This window comes from Lathamus discolor, chromosome Z, assembly GCF_037157495.1.
Source record: "Lathamus discolor isolate bLatDis1 chromosome Z, bLatDis1.hap1, whole genome shotgun sequence".
NCBI classification, from domain to species: domain Eukaryota; kingdom Metazoa; phylum Chordata; class Aves; order Psittaciformes; family Psittacidae; genus Lathamus; species Lathamus discolor.
This window is the reverse complement of record NC_088909.1, coordinates 73,882,365-73,903,651: the sequence shown is the minus strand read 5'-3', so window position 1 is coordinate 73,903,651 and position 21,287 is coordinate 73,882,365. Positions and strand designations below refer to the sequence as shown.

At 38.5% G+C, this 21,287-nt stretch overlaps 1 protein-coding gene across 1 annotated transcript in view; it reads left to right on the top strand.

Moving 5' to 3' along the window:
* TRPM6 (transient receptor potential cation channel subfamily M member 6) overlaps window positions 1–21,287 on the top strand; it is an 86,975-nt gene that overhangs the window by 32,213 nt on the left and 33,475 nt on the right. The window contains exons 12-23 of the mRNA XM_065662398.1: window positions 2,013–2,147; window positions 2,631–2,684; window positions 5,077–5,217; window positions 6,953–7,063; window positions 8,676–8,956; window positions 10,623–10,851; window positions 11,419–11,574; window positions 13,909–14,043; window positions 15,059–15,187; window positions 17,241–17,492; window positions 18,455–18,629; window positions 20,215–20,329. Of these exons, the coding sequence (XP_065518470.1) occupies window positions 2,013–2,147; window positions 2,631–2,684; window positions 5,077–5,217; window positions 6,953–7,063; window positions 8,676–8,956; window positions 10,623–10,851; window positions 11,419–11,574; window positions 13,909–14,043; window positions 15,059–15,187; window positions 17,241–17,492; window positions 18,455–18,629; window positions 20,215–20,329 (1,913 nt within the window). The remainder of the gene's footprint in view (window positions 1–2,012; window positions 2,148–2,630; window positions 2,685–5,076; window positions 5,218–6,952; window positions 7,064–8,675; window positions 8,957–10,622; window positions 10,852–11,418; window positions 11,575–13,908; window positions 14,044–15,058; window positions 15,188–17,240; window positions 17,493–18,454; window positions 18,630–20,214; window positions 20,330–21,287) is intronic.

The following is a 21,287-nucleotide window of genomic DNA, read 5'->3' as shown; positions in this document are numbered from 1 at the left end:
ATAGTTTTATTATATTTGTCCAAAGTTCTAATTTTATTGATATGCCATACTTTAACAACTTGTACACTTCTTTCTCCTTTTTACAATTGGCATGTTTTCTACCATCCTCCATTCTGCTGTTAGAAGGGCAGATTTCAGCTATACTTCAGTTCCCTAGGAACTCTTAGGTGAATACCACCTGGTTTTGACAATTTGCTACCACTTTATGGATGGCTTCTGTTATCTTTTCTACTACACTTCAATTTGACACAGTTCCTCAGATTTGTCTGCCATAAAGAACAGCTTTCATGTAGGACCTTTCCTAACATGTTCTGTAGTGAGTGGTGAGGCAATGAATTAATTTACGATTTCTGCAATACCCTTGTCTCCATGCGTGTTTCTTTTATACCTTGATCATCCACTGGCCTTACAGATTGACTGGCAATCCCCATACTCCCAAGCTCCTGTGCTTCTGATAAGTTTGAAAAAGATATGTGTACCTGTTCACATCTATTTCAGTGCAATAGTTCAGCACCATTTTGAGTGAAAAGTTATTGTCAAGTAATGAATATGTTCTCTCCTTCAAGTAACGTGTAAAGATCTCGTAATAAACAGGTTTCATATCACTTGCTGCTTCTCCAAGCAAAAATTAGAATGTTACATATTCCTGAAAGTTTTTCTTTTCACTAAACAGGAGAAAAGGTCTTAATAACAGTGTTTTCTTCATGCATTGTAAAGAAGAGGGGGAAAAAAAAAATGAAGAGCGCAGTTTTAAAATTTGATTTTGGCTTAGTTGGCTTCTTGAAAAGAGGAGTACCCATCTGACTGAGAGGATCTGCCAGACCTGCAATTGTCAGGGTCTGCAGTTTGTGTGTAGTTATTTTGGTTTTGTGTTTAGATTTTGAGTTAAATATTTAAGAACCAATTTTTTAGGTGGTGTTTGTGCAGTATTAGCATTTTTCTGCCTGAGTGTTTTAGGGAAACATGTACATTTATATAGTTTGTGGGCATTTCTTTTTAGAACTCTGGTCCTAAATGTTCAGAAGGTGAAGACTATAAGCAGCTGTAGCCATGTTTCTGCGTAAATGTCAGCTCAGTCTCAAACAGACTTTATAACAAATAATGTCACCCTAGTAGTTACCAGATGGCTGTGCAAGGAATGACTGCTGGAGGAAATTTAATACAAGAGTGGTCACTTTGAAATATTTCTGGAAGAAACACTGATAATTCAGGAAGAGTGCACAAGTTTTCACATGAGACAATTCTGTAACATTTATTGGTCATGTTTTAACATTATTTTCACCAAATAGAAATATATACGTGGAATGGACTTCCTTCAGGTGCCAGGTTAGCACTAGCACCTGCTCCATACCTGTCAGATTTGTATGCCAGCATCCTCATTCTGCTCACCCCACTGCATTTTCTGTTCATATGTGTTCTGTAAAAATTCCTTCTGTGGATTCATATGAGTCTCCTATGTTCAATTCCTTTGCTATTTTGCATGTAGAAATCCTGCTGAGCTCTGTCGAAGTGCCATTCTTTCACCATTTGGACACTGTTGTAGGTAGAGCTCTGCTTTGTGGTGTCTTTGAGAGTTTATCCTAATGCAGATTCTCTGTCAGATTTGAAAAGAAGTCTGTTTCAAAGAACTTCGAGTTCTACAGAGAGATCTTGAAATACAGCACCTTGAAATGGCTTTTGTCATATATCAAAAAAGAAAAGCTTCCCTCCGCCTGCTTCATTATCATACATTAGCTTCTGAAGTGAATTAAAGAGTAGGGAATGTGTTATCAGAGTCTGGTTGTAAAGTTAGATTTGTAGAAGTCTCTGCAGACATTGGGTTTATGGAGACTCAGTTTTACTCCCACTCTCGTGGATTTTTTACACTGATGATTCCTCAAGCATGTTTTCCTTTTGTACTGTGCACTTTAAATATATGTAAAGACAAATCAGGCTGTTCAGGAATGTTTTATTGATTTCCAAAGTAAGATAATAATTTTCTAAGCTTCTCCTTCATCTCTGTCCTTGTGGAGGTTGGTGCCTTGGAACAGGCAATGCTGGATGCTTTAGTGATGGACCGTGTGGATTTTGTTAAGTTGTTAATAGAGCATGGAGTGAACATGCACCGTTTTCTTACCATATCTCGTTTGGAGGAACTCTACAATACAGTGAGTATTTGAAAACCATGTACAATTTCAGGTAAGAATGCCTAGAAAGCATGCTGTTTTGCCTAGGAGACTTGATAATTAGGCCACATTTTTAAGAAAAAAAAAATTAATGGGTTTTGAACATTTCTTATTATAATGTTGGATTTTTTGATTGGTGTCACAGCTTCTTATTTTAAATTCTTTGACATGAACTAGACTGAGTACTCACCTGAGGCTCATGAGAAACATGATTTTAATCTGGTGTGTGATACATGCTTATCTTGCTTTGTTGTTTAGGCAAAGTGATACCAACTTCTCTGTAGAATATGTCAAGATTTAAGATAGTAGAGGTGTTGCAGATTAGTGTTGAAAAGCTTTTGAAGAGGTTTGTGGGAAGAGTTTGAATCACAGGAACTTACTCTGAAGATCTTTTAGCTGCTTTATTTTACTGTATTGATATTCTAATGTACAACGATGTTTGTTTACTGTCTTTTCACACCACAGAAGCAAGGACCATCAAACCTACTTTTGCATCACCTAGTTCGAGATGTGAAACAGGTAATAGACACAGGAAATTCGGGGGAGCAAAATGATATGTTAGAACATCAGTGTCCATGGGCACACTACTACTAAGTAATACAGGCGAATTTTAGAAATAGAAGTGACGGGTTCATTACTACGCTTCTGTATCTACTAAACGGTTTTATTTTCATCCCACTGATCCCCCTAAGCAATTAACTATCATACCACTACTGAATGCTCCAAAGGGTCCTTCCTATACCTTAATTTGAAAACCAGGCAGTTTGTGTAGATCAGATTCTCTTTCTGAAGTTACTAAAGTGACATTATGAATTGATTGTAAAAAACACATAGTGAATTAGTGCAGTAATTATGCTCATGCCTTTAAGCTTTTTTTTTTGCCAAAGCTAGAAATGTATTTCCTTGTTGAGCAGTAACAAAAAGATACTGTGACAAAATACTGTATTATTTTAATGTGCTGCATTGCCTAGGAGAACAGAAGGTGGCAGTGGATGACTATGGCATGGAGCATTGCCTCCATTAGTAATTTAGTAGCAGCCTTGTTATTTAGCTACACAGTTAATTTATTTTGTGTTTCTGTTGTCTGTTTCACCTCACAGAGCTGATTAGGAAGGGATGAGCTGTTCTTTTTGCATCCAGTCTCCACTGCAGGAGATGTCTAAATCCAAAACTAGATTAATTGGATAATTCTTTCCTGGGTATGAATGTTAAGATAAAACACAGTTATAAATCTGACTGTTGGCAGACTGTGGTTTCAAGTAGTGGGATTTCTAGTACTACTTTTCTTATTGTGGGTGACTTTCATGTCAGTCTCATTGGTGGCTTGGTAGATAGGTGTAGGGTATTCTGATCTCCATAGTAAGCTATTTTCTGTATTTTCTCATACCGATGAGCATATCTGAGGTCTTATATGATAGATCTGGAAGATGTCAGTGTAGAAAATGCATTGAACTTTTCCAGGCTGAGAAATATGTCTTTCTCACTGATACTGAAGTGATTTCCTCCTTGATATGACCCCTCTCCTAAACCCTGTGGCCTGGTTACATCTCAGGACACTATAGGAAAACTTGGGTTGTGATCTAAAAAGGGAAGCTTTTGGCACTTGAATTGGAGTAGTGGAATTTACATGGAAAATGGGTGCACAATTTCAATACTTTGCTGTTGGGTAAGCTAAACTCACGTGGGACCTGGAAACAGGCTGAAAAGCCTTTTTCACCTGAGCTACTGGAAGTATGAATAAGTGTTCTGTGGATGGGCTATGCAGTTGCAGTCTTATTAAATATGGTAACACAGTAGCCAGGACAGTCAGCAGAGTGATGTGATCGTGGATTTCAGAAAATTTTCTCCATTAGTGTCACCAGCTTTGCTGCTGCTACTTTTGAATGGAGATACATGGCGGTTTTCCCTGATAGCATAAAAAAAAAATGCTTCTTAGTGAAGCGAAGTATCTGTAAGTATAGATTGTCAGAAATACTTCCCTAATTCTCAATGACAGAGCTGACAAGCTCTGTCCTGTGAGACTTGCTTTTGCCCCAGTGTGCTCAGCCTGTTGGTGCCTTCTGTTCCCAGGGCTGGGTGGCCTTAGCTGACTGTACTGAGGCTTGCTGCTAGTCTACTGAAAAAAACCTCAGTCTAATGAAGAAAATGACTTTTCACAGTCTGAAAGACATACACTGTCAGGAATACATATCGCCTCTGATCGCATCTATGTACAGGCCTATTTTTCACTTCCAAGAGTTGTGGTTTAAGGTTTTACCAATGATCATTAAAATCTGCATGGAAGATAATCTGTTTTTCAAGAATTTGTTACAAGCCTTGTATCTTGGAAGAACAGTGGAGGTAAACTGAGAAATGGTGCTTTAAACAGAAGCAAGAGACTCAGAAGGTGTAACTAATACACATGCAACTGCTGTCCTTTTTGTCATGACAATCTTGAGCCTCTTCAAGAGATTACCAGTTTCTGGGAATTACTCTACAACATCAAATACATGCTTCAGCCACTTCTTAATTTTTAATTATGGAACTAGTTTAATGAGCAAATCATGCCATGGTAGTTTTCTCTTGTTATAAGAAGATTTTTATCAGTATCTCTGGCTGTTGGCAATTAACCTGAAGAACGATTACCTGTTGAACGCAGCCAATCTTGTGAACACTGCAGTATACATCCCTATGCTATGGGGATGCAGTGAGCTATAGATGTCACACTTTTCAGGCTGAAAATGTGGACGTGCCTGTATTCTCCCTCCTAGGGGAGTTTCATATGCCTAATGAATGTGTACACTTCCCTGTCAGAGGCAGAAGCTCTCAGCTGCATCTTTTTCTAGACTCCTCTCATAGTAGTAGGGCTTTGACATGGTTGAATGATGCACGTAATAGCATCATGAAATGTGTGTGACATTTGGTGTTTCAGAATACTCTTTCTTTGGATTACAAGATATCACTGATTGATATTGGGCTGGTGATAGAATACCTCCTTGGTGGAGCTTACCGGAGCAGCTACACAAGGAAGCATTTCCGAATTCTTTACAATGACCTCTACAGAAAACACAAGGTAAATTCTGTGAAATGCCTACCAGTGTTCACCAAGAAAAGTCAAGAGCTAGCTCAGGTTGTCATTATGGGTCATGTCTTCAGATGATGCTTGTCTGTCTCATTAATCTCTTTGCCAGCTGTGGAGAGGTTGCAAATAAAACAGGCAGTCGCTCCCCAAACTACTCCCTGCCCCCCAAGACCACTGGTGATTGTTAAATTAACTATTAGGTCAGCAAATTTACCTTTGTGACTGGTAGCCAGGTTGTGTTCTTGGTCTGTCATCCATCAGTAAATATCAGCAAGGCTGATCCAACCACCTTTTTCCCTTTTACAAAGCAGTTGCATGTTTCTGGTCTTGCAGCTTGAATCATGTCACAGAAATAGTGAATTCAACAGGCATTGGGCTAGACTTAGAGCATGCCAGCATAGCATAGTGAAGAGCAACATGAAGAACCCTGACCCTACTTTTGAGCAAAGCTCTTGCCTTTTAGAAGCAGCTCAGTGCATGTGCTGCATCTTCCTGCCTGGGCCATTCAGCTTTGTTTGCCTGGCAGAGATTTTTCTGTTATACACTGGTCATTACAGGGGGAGCCTCATGCTGGGTGTGCCAGGCTGCTTCCATGATGCAGTGGCTTTGTGCAGGCAGAGGGATTGTGCTTGGACGTGCGCCTTAAGCACCTTCTAGCTGCTTAAGTGTTTCACATTATGGCATAGCATTGTCCCATGCCTGCATATCAGTAGCATCACCTCTACAAACAGACAAACTGCCTCAGAACAACAGTATGCAAATATACTAGCACTTTACTTTTCCCCGTCGACTTTCCAAAACCAGTAACTTGAAAACAGCTTAAATTTCTCAATAAATTAGCTGAGTAACATTGCCAGCATCACAGAGGGAGCTGATTTATTGTGTAAGAATTCTCTTCAGTTGTCAAAGCAGAGCTGGGCTTTGACTGAAGTACTTCCATATGTTGAAAAACAAACAACAAAACCCTCATATCCCCATGTACTGCTTTCATGACTAATAGAACTTCAGGGGGATCAGAGAAAATGAGAAGAAATAATGAAAACTGTTCCTTGAAGTGAATAGAAACATAGAAACAGAGCTTTCTGTGTGTCACCAGCTTAATGCGATGCTTAAAAAGAGATATTTGAGAAGTTGTGAAGTTCTTCACTGTATCCTCATGAAGTAAGATCTTAACAGGGATGGGTTAAGGTCATATAACATGATCATATAACTAGGAACCGCAGGGAAGAGTATTAGTGATTTAACTCTTAAAATCCTTCCCTCTGAGTCAACACTGAACAAAATGCCCAGGGATGGTAGACATGCTGTTCTTCAGAGGAAATGTTCAGCAAAAAGTTCAGAGAACTTCTGTCTTTAGAGGACTTCTGGCACTTTTTATGGTAGGCATTTTGAAGACCTTCCAGGTTGGATGATTCCAACCTGGTGCAAGCTGTGTTGTTGTAATTGGTAGATGCTATTAGGGAAATCAGTATTTTGAGTTCAGAGATTCAGAAAAATACATATTTTAAAAATTAGATATGAAACTGTATTTTTTTCCTTGATGGTGTAATCTGCAGTGGTAGTTACAGCTACTGCTGACTCACTAGTCTTTGAATAACATCAGTTCCTACAGACACCATTGCAGTCAGAGATAAGTACAAGCAAACTTAATCTCTAATTTGCATTTCTTTCCTTGTGTTTTATGGTATGCCTTCGGATATAGAGAGTGCTTTCCAGCTTTTCCCAGAGCCTGTCTCATTCGTTTCATCAGAGTAATCAGTCGGGTAGCAGAATGGGATCTGCTGAAAGTACTTTGCATTCTCAGTTCTTCAGAACAGCACAGCCTTACAAATACAAGGTAATATAATTTTGTATTCTAGACTTTGCTTATTATGTTTTAGGCTGCTAATAATTTTTTTGAGAGATTTTAGACATATGCTGGTCAGGCTGTTAGTTGCCATGATTCTACTTAAATTCCAGTGAAAGCAACGTTTTACTGTTCACTGTTCATGAAGTATGTCTTGCAATTTTATTGTGGATGTCAAACTGATGCCCCTTGTGATTCTGTTTAACTTCCATCCATTTGTTTCTAAGGGCTTTTGTTCACTGAAATGTAGTATTACCTTATTTCTGAACATCAAGCATGTGTGAAAACTCTTCTTATTTGGAAGCAATGGTAGGAATTCTCTGACTTTCCTGATGTTTTCTCATGGTTGCTTATTAAAGTGTTACAGTAAGCTTGCTGCACCAGGGAAGGTTTAGATTGGATATTAGGAAAAATGCTTTCACAGAAAGCGTGATCAGGCTTCCCAGGGAGGTAGTGGAATCGCTGTACCTGGAAGTGTTCAGAAACCGTGTAGATGAGGTCCTCAGTGACATGGTTTAGTGGTGGTCTTGGCAGTGCTGGGGTAATTGGTTGAACTTGATGAGCTTAAAGGTCTCTTCCAACCTAGGTGATTCTATGATTCTGTATCTGGAAAATCATGACAGAATATTTTCTTTCAGAGAAATAATAACAAAAGAGCAAAGATGGCCACATAAAAATATCTGACAGATGAAACAAAGTAGAATGAATTGAAATGGCTGCATTGGAATTAGTGTGAGCCAAATGAACCCATTATAGCACTGAGGTATCTCACTTATATCAACAGGATTTTTTTTTTTACCTTTAATGGAGAAATATCCAGACATGAATATATAGCAAGTTTACATTGCAAATATGGAAGGCAGTAAAAATCATCTTTAAGAATGGCAAGTTACAGAATCATAGAATGGTTGGGGTTGGGAAGGACCTTAAGATCATCTAGTTCGAAGCCCCCTGCCATGGGCAGGGATGCCTCACTCTAGTCCATGTTGCCCAAGGCTCTGTCCAGCCTGACCTTGAACACCACCAGGGATGGAGCATTCACAACTTCCCTGGGCAGTCCATTCCAGTGCCTTACCACCCTCACAGTAAAGAACTTCTTCCTTATGCCTAACCTGAACATCCCCTGTTTAAATTTAAACCCATTACCCCTTGTCCTGCAGTGCCTGGTGAAGAGTCCTTCTCCAGCATCCTTGTAGGCCTCATTCAGCTATGGCTGAAGGTCTGCTATGAGGTCACTACACATACTTCATGGTCCATTGTGTATATTTCGATCTACTGATAGCTTTTTCTTCTATCGTGACAAAAGTACGAGAAAAGAGTGAAGTGAATCTTAGTATCATGGGGTTTGGAGACTTCCCAACACTGTGGAAGGGAAGGCTGTATATGACATGGGTACAGAGCAAGGAGTGTTTTCTCTCCACTAATGTTACCAGCTTAGCATTTGTAATCTGAATGTGATCATAGCTGTGGTTTATGACTTAAACATATATAATGATCAAGTGGTTTGATCCTTGTAATTCAAACTTGCATGCATTTTTATTTTCATGAATCTGAAGTTCAGCCATTCACTGAGATTCTCTTTTTTTGAAAAACAAATTTATAGGAAAGAACCACTGCTTTCCATAAGTGTAAGAAGAAATCAAAAGAGGGTATAAGCTTTGCAGAGAGCTATGAGTCATCTGGCTTTATATACCCCTATAATGACCTCCTGGTTTGGGCAGTATTAATGAAAAGGCAGAAGATGGCAATGTTCTTCTGGCAGCATGGAGAGGAAGCCATGGTCAAAGCCGTTGTGGCTTGTAAACTCTACAGAGCGATGGCGCGTGAAGCTAAACAGAGCAACATGGTGGATGACACTTCAGAAGAACTCAAGAAGTATTCAAAGTATGACTTCTCCTTTTGCTTCAGTTAATTATCTGCAGTGCTTAGAATGGTTAGTTATTTTTGTAATCCACTAAGAGTTTGTAAGGTTAGTGGTACTGTGGACTATCGGGTGTGAAAGAAATACTTTCAGATGCATGCTAGTCATATTATATAATGTATCAGTCTGGTCAAGAGTTAAAGGAAAGCTATTAGCATGTTACCTAGTTGTTTATTTGAAAACTAAACTATGTGAGTAATGCATGCTTTACTGTCTGGTAAATGGTCAGGTCGAAGACTGAGATTTCCCTTATAGCTTCCCTTCCAGTTCAACTTGCTAAAAAGCCATATGGCACATATGCGTTGGACTTTTCAAACCTGTACCGTGTGGTAATAAGCCAACTAAAATTAGTGCTTAAATCCTGCTCAGTGTAAGACCTAAAGAAAAACATAAGCTGAAATAACTGAGTGCATAAAACATGAAGTAGACCAAGAATTTTCTTAAAGTTTGTCGTGGTTTAAACCCAACCACAAACCTCGTCCACTCACTCCCCCCCTTCTTGCCCTCCCCCTGCTCCTGGAGGGACGGAGAGGAGAATCGAAAATAATGCAATTCCCACGGGTTGAGATAAGAACAGTTTAGCAAGTAAGGTATAACACAAATCACTACTGCTACCACCAATAATAATAATGATAAAGGAAATAACAAGAGGAAAGAATACAACACCTCAACACCAGCTGACCAATAACTCGCCCCACTTCCCCCAGCCGAGCACCAATAACTCGCCCCACTTCCCCCAGCCGAGCACCAACTGATACCTCCTCCAACCCCTGCAGTCCTCCCTTCCGGGGTAACTCCCCGTTACCTCCTGGGCATGACGTGCTGTGGTATGGAATACCTCTTTGGCTAGTTTGGGTCAGGTGTCCTGTCTCTGCTTCCTCCCGGCCTCCCCTCCTCCCTGGCAGAGCAGGAGGCTCAGAAAGTCCTTGGCCAGACCAAACATTCGAGCAGCAACTGAAAACATCGGCGTTATCAGCACTGTTCCCAGGCCAAAAGATCAAAACACAGCACTGCACTAGCTCCTAAGAAGGAGAAAAATGACTGCTGCTGCTCAACCCAGGACAAAGTTTTTTGTTTCACTTTGTGTTTTCTGGTAGTTTTTCTTCTTAAAGACGTATTTTTTTGCTCTGTAGCCATCATGCCTCAGAGTACAATAAGATGTGCTGTCTTGCTTTGTATGTAGCTACAATGCTTAATTTAAAGGAAAGTGTATCTTCCTTGAGTCTTCCTTACAGAGATGTTTAAAGAGTCAGTGTCAAAGAAGAGACTTTTTGCAAATGCATGCAATGTTTGCCCACAGTGGTGATGAATCTGATGTTGAATGAAATACACAGAACTTCATAGGGTCTGTTTTGACCACTGAATGGGGTCATGACAAAATAAATAAAACCCCATAAAACAGGATGACCCTAAATCTTGTGAACAGGGCTAAATATTTAGGTTTAGTCCTGAAATTGCTTTTCACTAGATACATTGAAAAAACAATGGGAAAAATGGGAGAAGGCATACTTATTGAGATTGTCAGCTGAATTTTAATTAATGGACTTCTCAAACCAACCTCTGTGCAGCAGTGATTCTGAGTTTCAGTGGATCCCTGTTGTATGAACTGTTAATTCCTTTCTTCTCTAGGGAATTTGGTCAACTTGCCTTAGATGTGCTGGAGAAAGCATTCAAACAAAATGAGCAGATGGCCATGAAGTTGTTGACCTATGAACTAAAAAACTGGAGCAACTCAACTTGCTTAAAACTAGCAGTGTCTGTGGGGCTGAGGCCTTTTGTGTCCCATACTTGCACACAGATGCTGTTGACTGATATGTGGATGGGACGCCTGAAGATGCGGAAGAACTCCTGGTTTAAGGTAGCGTCAGTCTAGCTGTTCAGATGCTTCATACGTGTCTTGTGGTTATGAACATATCTAATGCAGCTTCAGAGATATGTGGTTAAGCATGGTTTGGAATGTGCAGAGAAAAGAATACAAGAAAAGAGAAAAGAAAGGCAAGGAGGGAAAACAAAAATACTTGCTTCTGGTTTACTTTGCAAAAGTAACTGTGGGATGGCATTAGGAGAATGTATTTTGTGAGGGTATTTTTGCTGTTCCCATTCTCTCAGCGCCCTTCAGTCACTTCCCACCTGCTCTCACTGCCCTGCTTTACTGGTTCTCTGGCAAAGCTGCTGATGGGAGGAATGCTCTCTGGACATAGGGACCAGTATCTAAAGTATCCCCAGATAAGATGGCACTCTTCAAAGCCACAGAACAGTCAAGAGCAGCACATTAGTTTGGAGGCCATGGGGGCGTGATACAGAGATTCCTTAGACCAGTGGTTCCTTGCCAGGCTAGAATTTTACTAGATTTGCGGTGACTATGGTATCAGGTCTGTGGTATCACTGCTGAATTATTTTCCTGAAACTCGTGTATTTCTTTTAGGTCATTATGAGTATTCTCCTGCCTCCCACCATCTTGATGCTGGAGTTTAAAAGCAAGGCAGAAATGTCTCATGTGCCTCAGTCTCAAGACTTCCACCAGTTCACATGGTATCATGGGGATCAGAGCCCAGTCAGCTCTAAAGATGCCTCATCTCTGGTTAGTCTGCATTTTTGTGTCAGGAGCTGTCTGTTTACCATCGTATAATCTTAAGAAGTGAGGAGAAGGTGACCAGCTGGAAGTGTCAGGAGCCAGTTCTCAAGAACTGTTTAATCTCTAGCTGCGGAGACTGAAGTGACCTTGGAGAAGTCGCTTATCTCCTGGGTGTCACTTCTGTACTGGTCATAATGCGAAAATCCTTCCCAGCCTTAAAGAAGTGTAATGAGATTATAATTATCTGTCATTTACACAGATATTTTAGAGCAAAGTCTATTCAAGCTGCAGATAAATACCTATGTAATCTTGTATGTCAAATAATCAAAGAATGGTTCCATATCATACAAAAGAATCACATCCATAAAATTCAATTCGTATTGCTCAGTCAAGCTGTCCAAAGCAGGGAAACAGCAGAAGTGAGGCAGTTCAGGTCCTGAACTCTCAATGCAGAATTTCCTGTCCTTTCTTTTTCTCATTCTCCACAAAACATTCCTTGAACAGAAAATTTCCAAAAGCTTCCAGCCTGGGGTAGACAGCAGGCATGGAGAATTGACATCCAAAAGCGTAAATGTTAGTGAGGTGCTAACCAGTGAAAGCAGGATTTTCAAGTGGTGAGAGGTGTCAGGCTATCTCTTTGCTCTGCTGTGCTTACCTTACAGCAGATAAGCATGAGACCTTCTCAGTTAACTTTCAATTTGTATAAAATAAAAAGTCGATTGTTTTTGGGGGCTTTCAGAGCAGCATAGTAGGCCTGCCAATGCCATACTTGTGATTTTTTTCCCTGATGCAGAAAAATGCTGGAAGCCATTATCTCCTCCTGTGCCTTTCTAATATAGCTCAAAAAGGCTTTTTATGGGGTTAGGTAAAAGCTGTGATACAGAGGACAAGCCAGTTGTCATTTGCAGCACCCCTGTGGTTTGATAGAAGGCAACACAGCAATGTGTGTAAGCATTTTTCTGACCTGCCACAGGTGGGGCTGCTTCCTTCCTGGGCTAGCAATAAGCTTAACTTATGTTTTTATCTATTACAGATCATTGTTTAAGATGAAAGACCAAGCTGTGGCTTTTTCTTAAATACTTTCATATGAAATGTAATAGAAAAATTAACAGACAATTTCAACAGTGTTCATGTGCCATATAGAGCATCATTCACACACAGTCATGAGTTCGAGTGACCTCCTGCAACTGGAAGTTGCACTCTTTCATGGGACAGTTCTCTCCTTCATGTTGGAGGATCTGATGTCAACAGATTAGGGTGATTCTGGTTATCAAATTCTCCAGTTTAGCACTTTTCTGAGTCTAATGTGACAAAAAAAAAAAATCCAGTTTTCCCCTGATAAACCAAGGAAATGTTATGTAGTATGGGTAACTATGTCACATAAAAAATGGTGTACTACAGATGTCTAGTAGCAGTAAATTTTAGCATTGATAATAGCCAAGGAATTTGTCCAGCATGAAAACAAAACTGAACAAGGCAGTTTGGTTCCCTCATCCTTGCCCTGCTTTTAGCTTTTTATAGTTTCCCCAGGCCTCTCTCCTTTGTCTCTGAAAACTCCTTTTAGCATCTTGCAGTTTTATCAGTTGCCCACTTCTGTGTGTCTTGGCAGTTCCTAGGCTTCAGCAGCAGTCAGATATTTGTAATTTCACAGTGGTACTCAGACAAGTGTCAAATTCTGAATACAGAATCAAGTGTATTTGCTTTTTTTTTTTTTTTTTACATGTTATTTTATTGAAGATATTAAAGAAGTTAACTGTATTTTTGTAGGCAGATCTTTGTAAGAGAGTACTTATTTCATCCTCATCTTCTAATCAGGTGTACGCTATGTCAAAAATTCAATTAGATTCTGTATTTAGAATTTCACTACCTTGACGTTTTCTGTGCAACTGTATACATGAGTGAAAATGTGGTGCTCATTCCCTTATTTCGAAATGTCTCATAGTCGTCAGTGGAGTTCTAGCTAACGCAGTTATGTCATATTGGGAGCTGTTATTTTTCAGTATTTCACAGTTGGGGAAAGTGAGACATAGGGTGACTGACTTTGCTTCAAGACTGAAAGAAATGTGTGTCAGAAGCATGAGTTGATTCAGGTCTGCTGACACCCAGTCTGCTGCCTGTAGTCATAAAGCGAACTCTAAATGAGTATTTATAGTGGAAAAGTGTGCATGTTGATTATTGCAGATGAAATGGTTGTAACCAGACAAAATCAAGTTACAGTAATGGTTTGCATATTCAGAACAAAGCTTAAGCATCTGTGCCTATCTTCTCTTTTAACATGACACAACCTTTGCAATCGTAGACCATGATTTCTTACTTTTAAACTATTGTTTCCTTTTAAAGAAGGATTATGATGTGGAGAAGGTTGCTCAGAAGTCTGATGAAAGCCAAGTAGACAGTGGACAAGGAAACCTGCCTGGCACTAGAAAAATCTATGAGTTCTACAACGCACCAATTGTCAAGTTCTGGTTTCACACGGTTGGTCATCATGCTGAAACTTGGAATGCCAAAACCCTCCTTTGATCTTTCAAATACCACTTCATGTGACTTTTGCTTTGCCTAGCATGGATTTTCAGCCACTTAGTGGTGGGAGTGGATGGGAAGACACTTGAATATTTCTCTCACAATTGAGTGAAAAGTTTTTCTGCCAAAATCATGGAGCTGCATTAAAAACACAATTAAAAATAGGAAAAAAAAAAAAGAGAAAAGAACTAAATTTAAACAGAGCACAGATTTTTACAGTGGTTAATTGCACATGTAGAGATAGATTTGAAGCTGGCCTTAAATACCTTAAGTATCTCACAGATACTCATTTCCCTTTCTTTAGGAGCTTTTTCTGAAGGAATGAATATTAATCTATAGGAGACCATTTGCTATAGAGAAATATGCATTTATTAAATCAAATTTAGTAATTAACCCTGTGTCAGTAGATTTTAGCATGTTTAAGATTAGGCTGCCTGTTGGCTCAGACCACTATGTACATAAACTGTTCTTCAACAGGTTGTGCCTAACTGCTTTATAACCTGTTAATCTATTATCTCAGATACATTTATAGCATGTTCTGGTACCTTTAAAATATGTGCTGATATTGTTCTTCCTGTGATTTGGAAGGCACTGATTAATCAGTGATTCAAGCAGAATGATTACTTGCTCCTATAGAAGGTTAGGATAAAAGCATAACACTGCCTTTACATTCAAGTGGTGTGTGCAGATAAAAAAGTGTGTCTCATGTATGCGTTTGGAGCCTAGGTGAACATACGCTGCAATAGTCCAACTTTTGCTCTCATTTTTCAGCAGTAAAGCACCAATTTCTAAGTGATGTTTAAAGATATTCCCATAAACATACTTTGGAGAGCTGAAGGAAAGATTTTGGGCTCAAAAATGTGACAATGACCCACTAGTTTGAATACATATAGTCAGGCTAATTACCTGTTAGTACATTTGCAGAAATTTGGTTTTTGTGCATATGGATTGTATATGGTGTGTTTTGCAGATGGCGTACATGGTTTTTCTCATGCTCTTCACTTACACTGTATTGGTGAAAATGGAACCAAGACCAAGTGTGCAAGAGTGGCTTGTTATCATTTATATTTTCAGCACTGCTATTGAAAAAGTCAGGGAGGTAAGCTTTTTCATTCACACTTCTTACCTATAGAGAATATATTGTAAACCAGGGATTAAAAATAAACTGAAAAATGCCAAATCCTCCATTATTTATGTAGAGAATTTAGCAGAGGAAAGAATTACACAGCACATTTATGTCTGAGAAGTCTTCTACTTGAAGACCAGTACTTAGGTTTTGAAAATGCATCTTAAAATCTGTCCTTAAATCTCTGTTGTTCAGTGAAAAAACAGTGGAAAGCCGCAGGCTGCTTGAGAGTGATAATGCTGAACTGAGATTTGGAGCCCTTAGGCACTTGTTTCATTTAGTACAAGTACAAGCAAGTACACCATTAGATTTCTTATAACAAACGTGAAATTTGTCTCTAGATATTTGAGTGCTGACATTGTTGCCAATTAATGGGTGTTATGTGTTGAATAATCTGTGGTCTCTCTATCAAGTCTAACTGACCCTCTAAAAATGAAACTGGAAAAAAACCACCCACCATCAACTTTTAATGCTGGGCTCATTGGGCTTGGAAAAATGACATTCCATACAAAATTAACTGTAATTAATTGCAGTTGATTAAGTCTGAGCTTCTGAACACAATCTGCACTACAAACCTGAGGTTGGAGACGAATGCAGCTGTGTGTTTCCCAAATTATTGTATGTTATTGAACATATTTTCACTGAATCAGCACATAGTAAACCACAGTAGTGTGAATCATCTTCTTTATGACATTTGAAATGCTATACTTTTAGTGGAATAAAATGTAAAAAAGCAGTCAGTTCTGAATGAAGGATGCTGTTAGATCATTCAGAAGACCGTGGCATCAGTATGAGAGAGGCGGAGAATTTCAAGGGACAGCAGAAATGCTGGAAATATGGTGAAGTTTGGATAAACATTTAAATTCTGTGTCTGCAAGGCATAAAATTTAAAAAATCAACACAAGGATTGTCTAATTGAGTTAAAAATTAAATGTGAAATAGCAAGCACTTTAGAAATCACTGTTGTGCTGTTGCATCATGTTGGTGGTGGGGCAATGGAAACATCAGCTGTTCTGTACATTAACATTTATTGGAGACTTTGAAATTCATGTCTTCTACTTGGTTTTGTTCGTACATGTGCTAGTTCTGGTCTGCTGGCAAAGACTTTATAGGACACTGTGTCTTACATGTGCAGCTAAGTAACTGCTGAGGGCCTTGTTATATGTAACTGCAAACCCCTATTTCTCTAGATTGTATCAACTAATTGTTAAAGCCTTAGGCCCTGATCCTGCAACTAGTTCCTCGTGGGAGTTAGTCCAGCTGAACTGAGTAGGTTCACTTATTTACATTAATGTCTTCATATGCGTAAGTTCTCTCAGGATCAGGGCTTAACATTTCAAAATCTCACCTTTGCTTGGACCTTATCAGTATGATCTTACATAGCACTGCGTAATTGACTTCTCTTGCGTAATGCGCAGAGGTTTTATTTATGGTCTCTCTCAGATTCCACTTCACACATTTGCGCAGTGAAGCTTAAAATCCCTTTGGGGCACCTCACAGTTCAGGGGGTGGACATTTCATTCTTTACCTTGCTAGTTGCCAGCACGCCTTTTTTTAGCATGTCCTTGATGGAATACAAGGATCTTTCTTTATATTTTCAGTCTGAAATAAAAGCATTAGTTATTTTTCCATCAGCAAGGTTAGGCTGGTACTTTCCATGACTTAGGGGCTTACGAAAGGGCTGCTGCAGGTCATGACCATTCCTCTAGAAAATGCTTGTTAATTTATAATGGTACATAGGCATAACAAGTCTATACTGGCTGCTTTTTTCTGCCGAGGAGCATGCTCTTTACTTAGTAGGTTCAGGCTCAGAATTATTCCTTAGATGTGACATGAGTAATTACAAACTTCAGTTGTCGGTAAATGGCAATATGCAGTACACAGGACTGCAAACATTTGTAAAAAAAGGAAAAAATTACACATTCTCAAATATCATAAAACTGTTCAGACAAAAAAGATTAAAGAATGTGTCTGTGATTTTAATGGAGCTTTGTTTTGTTCCTGCCTTCTTCCTCATTCTACTCAGGTATTTATCTCGGAACCTGGAAAAATCCTTCAAAAAGTGAAGGTGTGGATTTATGAATATTGGAATTTTACTGATTCTATAGCTATCATCCTATTTATGATTGGTTTTGGCTTGCGCTGGTCCAAACCCCCGGTTCAGACTGCAGGGAGGCTACTCTACTGCTTGGATATAATATTTTGGTATGCTCGGCTCCTTGATCTTTTTGCTGTGAATCAGCATGCTGGCCCATACCTGACAATGATTGGCAAAATGGTAAGTAAGTATCATGCCTTGGAGAAATAGTTCTGTAGTTAAGGTATCTATACAGTAACGTGTAATGGTCAGAAGCAACAGAAAAGAATGATGGTCAAAGGAGAGGTCATCTGATTCATAGTGAATGTATTACTCGAAAATACCATGTCTTTTTCTATTTGTAAGTTGACCATAATCAGATTTCAGTTCTCTCTAATTTATTCACTATTTGAATTTATTCACAAAAGCCATTTTGCTTAGATCCTAAGAATATGTTTGCATTGCAGTTGAGTTTCTGATCCAGCTTGATAATACGAGAAAGAAAAATGATTGTCTCTTGCAGACAGGCTCACTACTATAGATAATTCCCCTAGCTCTTGGAAACTGTCTCATTATTATTTTACATTTTGATTCAAATAATTATATCCCATTTTAGCTGGCAAAATTTCTCTGAGATCAAAGTTAATCTTTTTTTCTCTTTTGGTATAAGAACTACTGCTGAAGTGCAGCCTAGTCTTGAGGGATATCTGCAGATTCCCACTGTAATTTCCCCCGGTTATTGGGAACTATGTTATTAATACTTTTATATTCTGTCTTGCATAGTAATTCCAATGCAGTGTTAGAAGGCGAAATAATTTTCACTGCTATTCCTTGCTCTTAGTTTGGAGGAAATACCACTGAGGAAAAAGCACCATCATAAGGTCTTTATATTTTTCAAATCTTGCTTAAGATCTTGAGAGGTACTTGAGAGGCAAGCAGAAATTTTACCCTTCTTGGTCCAGAATGACTTTAGCCTCTACAAAACACGTGGGTAATCCAGGTCATAGAAATAAGTTATTTTTATTTCCTTTAGCATACTAAGATTATTAGCCCTGTTTCTCTGTTGTGATTTGGAAAAGCAGTGATTGATACTCTTCCTTAAAATGTATTTCCTTTACATATAATCAGCACAGCTAATTCTTTCATGCATACATATCTTCCAGACAGCAAACATGTTCTATATAGTGGTCATGATGGCCATAGTCCTGTTGAGTTTTGGAGTGTCACGAAAGGCAATCCTTTCACCAGAAGAACCTCCTTCTTGGACTCTGGCACGAGACATTGTATTTCAGCCTTACTGGATGATATTTGGTGAGGTCTACGCTGGAGAAATAGATGGTAGGTAATTTTCACAGTACAGCCCAATACCTGAAATTTAATATGTGCAGAAACGTATCTGCTTTGGGCTACTAGAGTTTGGACTACATACTGAGTTTATTCTTTCTCAGACAATTTTGATTCCAGTATCTATGTGTCCTTAATGAGTAATACTGCATGAATAAAGGTGAGAATATTAGTTTCTTTGTTAAAAATAAAGATTAAGCTTTAAAACCTTCAACTTTAGCCTTTCAAATTAAGTATATTGCAAAGCTCAGAGCAAAGCACATAGGAACTAATACTAAGCTAGTTCATGGTCAGGGGATCTGGCAGTGAAATGAATTTCTAACTAGGCAAATCCAAAGCTGCTGATCTCTTGGAGGAAGGACTACAAAGTTCCCTTAAAGGAATAAAATAAAGTGATAACCACAAAAAAGGAAAAATAAAGAAAAAAAAAATATTTTTCATCGGTGTAAGAGTTATCTGGCATCATTCAAAAAACAGATAAACCAGTTGAACACAGGAAAAATATAACCAATGATTATGGTTTTGACCTTGTCTCAGTAACAGAGAAGAACCAGGCACTCCAGGAACTATTTCAGCATTACAGATGGAAGGCACTCTCATGCTGCTAAGTGATGGGTACAAGTAAAACCATCCCTAAAATAGAAAAGTGGGTATGCAAGTAGATACATATATTTAACACACATAGTTCAGCATAGACCTAATTCATTAACATAATTTTAGGTATTGCATCTATTATTATTTCTGAAACAGTCACGTGATGGCTATGTATTTTGGTTATATAAGTCATAATTCTTTTAATGAAAGCACACTGTTTCACAGTTTAATCCATTTAATCACTTATTAATGCTAAACATTTGAAATTTGACACTTCCCAAATAAAGCTATAATTTTTCTAGTGACTCTTTATGCTGTGGAATATGTCCTCAGTTTAGGGCTGCTGCCTTATCAATGTGTTTTAAAAATTCATCAAAGATATAAAATTTAATTAAAAATCATAAAGACTGAAAAGTATTTTGACAATTTAAAAACATTAAGAAGGATCCCTTAATTTCTATGATTTCTTGCTTCATCTTACGAATATTAGTAGCCATATATCCTTTTGCACATGAGTACATATGATCTTACTGAAATTCTGAAGGAATAACACTCCAGTACTGATAAAGTAGCCTTTGCACGTTGTCATTTCCACAATGGAGTCAGCGAAATCTTTGCCACTTGCTTTAAGGATCAAAGATTTGGATTTCAGTTCACTTGAGTGTGTGCCATCTCCCAAATACTTTTCATCTGCGTAATTTTCCCCTTAACAGAAAGTCAGGGTGACTGGCATAAGAACTCGTATTCATGAAATGGTGTCTATAGCTTCTGAACTGCAATGGAAACTATGGAGCAGTAGTATCACAAAGAGGTCTCAGATCTCCTTTAAATGGAGGTAGACTTTTTAGTTGGAAATTTAATAATGTATCTCTGTGAAAGTAATAAGGACCATTCTGTTTCTTGTGGCAAAAGAGGAGCACATGCCATTGCTGTGCTTTGCTCTGATTTCCATTCTAATCATGCTCTGTATGGTCTTCACTTTCAGTCTGTGAAACCAATGAAGACTGTCCTCCTGGCTCCTTCCTCACGCCGTTCCTCCAGGCTGTCTACCTCTTTGTGCAGTACATCATCATGGTCAACTTGCTGATTGCTTTCTTTAAGTAGGTACCATGGTAAACTGATGCCAAAGCAAAAGCAACTTTTAGATGCTCTGCAAACACTTCCACAAAAGCTTTTCGCCAAAAATGCCTCAGCAGAGGGCATGGTGATGGTGGTTGTTATCCCATCTTCCATGGGGGTAAGCTGAATAAAAAAAGCACAGTGGAAGCAAGAGGATGGGAGGAAGGGGATAGTAAGCAGACAACTAAACTGTTTTGCCATTTAAACAAAATCTGACTCTCTGAATGTGGACAAAAGCTGGCAAACAAGCAACTTTAATTCAACTCTGGGTTAATTTGTCCTTTGTTCCTAAAAGTTGTATTTGCTGTGCTGAGAGTGTTTTAAGCTGCCCATTTCATCATAGTGTAGCCTAAGATTTAAATTGGCAGATAAATTGAGAAGGTATTCAAAGGAAGAAAATAATGACTTTGTAGAAACATGCTCTTCCTTTAGGAAATAATTTGAAAATTCCTGTTGTTCGGTGCAAGCTGATGGGTTCTAGACTGAAAGCTAAATGTTGTGGTTTTATGTCTTTTTAAATGTCTGCTGTCAGAGTAGGAGGGGTCTTTATAGTAATTCGTATTACACTGTAGTAATTAGTCAGTGTCTTTATAGTAATTCTAATCTTTCAAGTTTTAACAGGAAAATCCTTGTAGTGGATCAATTTATTTGAAATTCTAGTAAAGAGTGGTCTAACTGAAGCAGTTAATTATTTTTTCCTGGAGTTCTATTTCTAGTGAAGAAAACTGTTGGAAGTCAGCTCTAGGTTAAAAAAAAAAAAAAAAAATCAAATGGAGAAATGTAGTGATTAATATTCAAGAAAAGTGAATGATCAAAACTCATTCTATTCCCACTTCCAATTAGAAATCCCTTTCCTGAAATTGTGGTAAGGCATCACTAATTTTTTTTTTTTTTTAATACGCAGCTGTGAAATTATAATTTGAATTATTTCTAGATTTA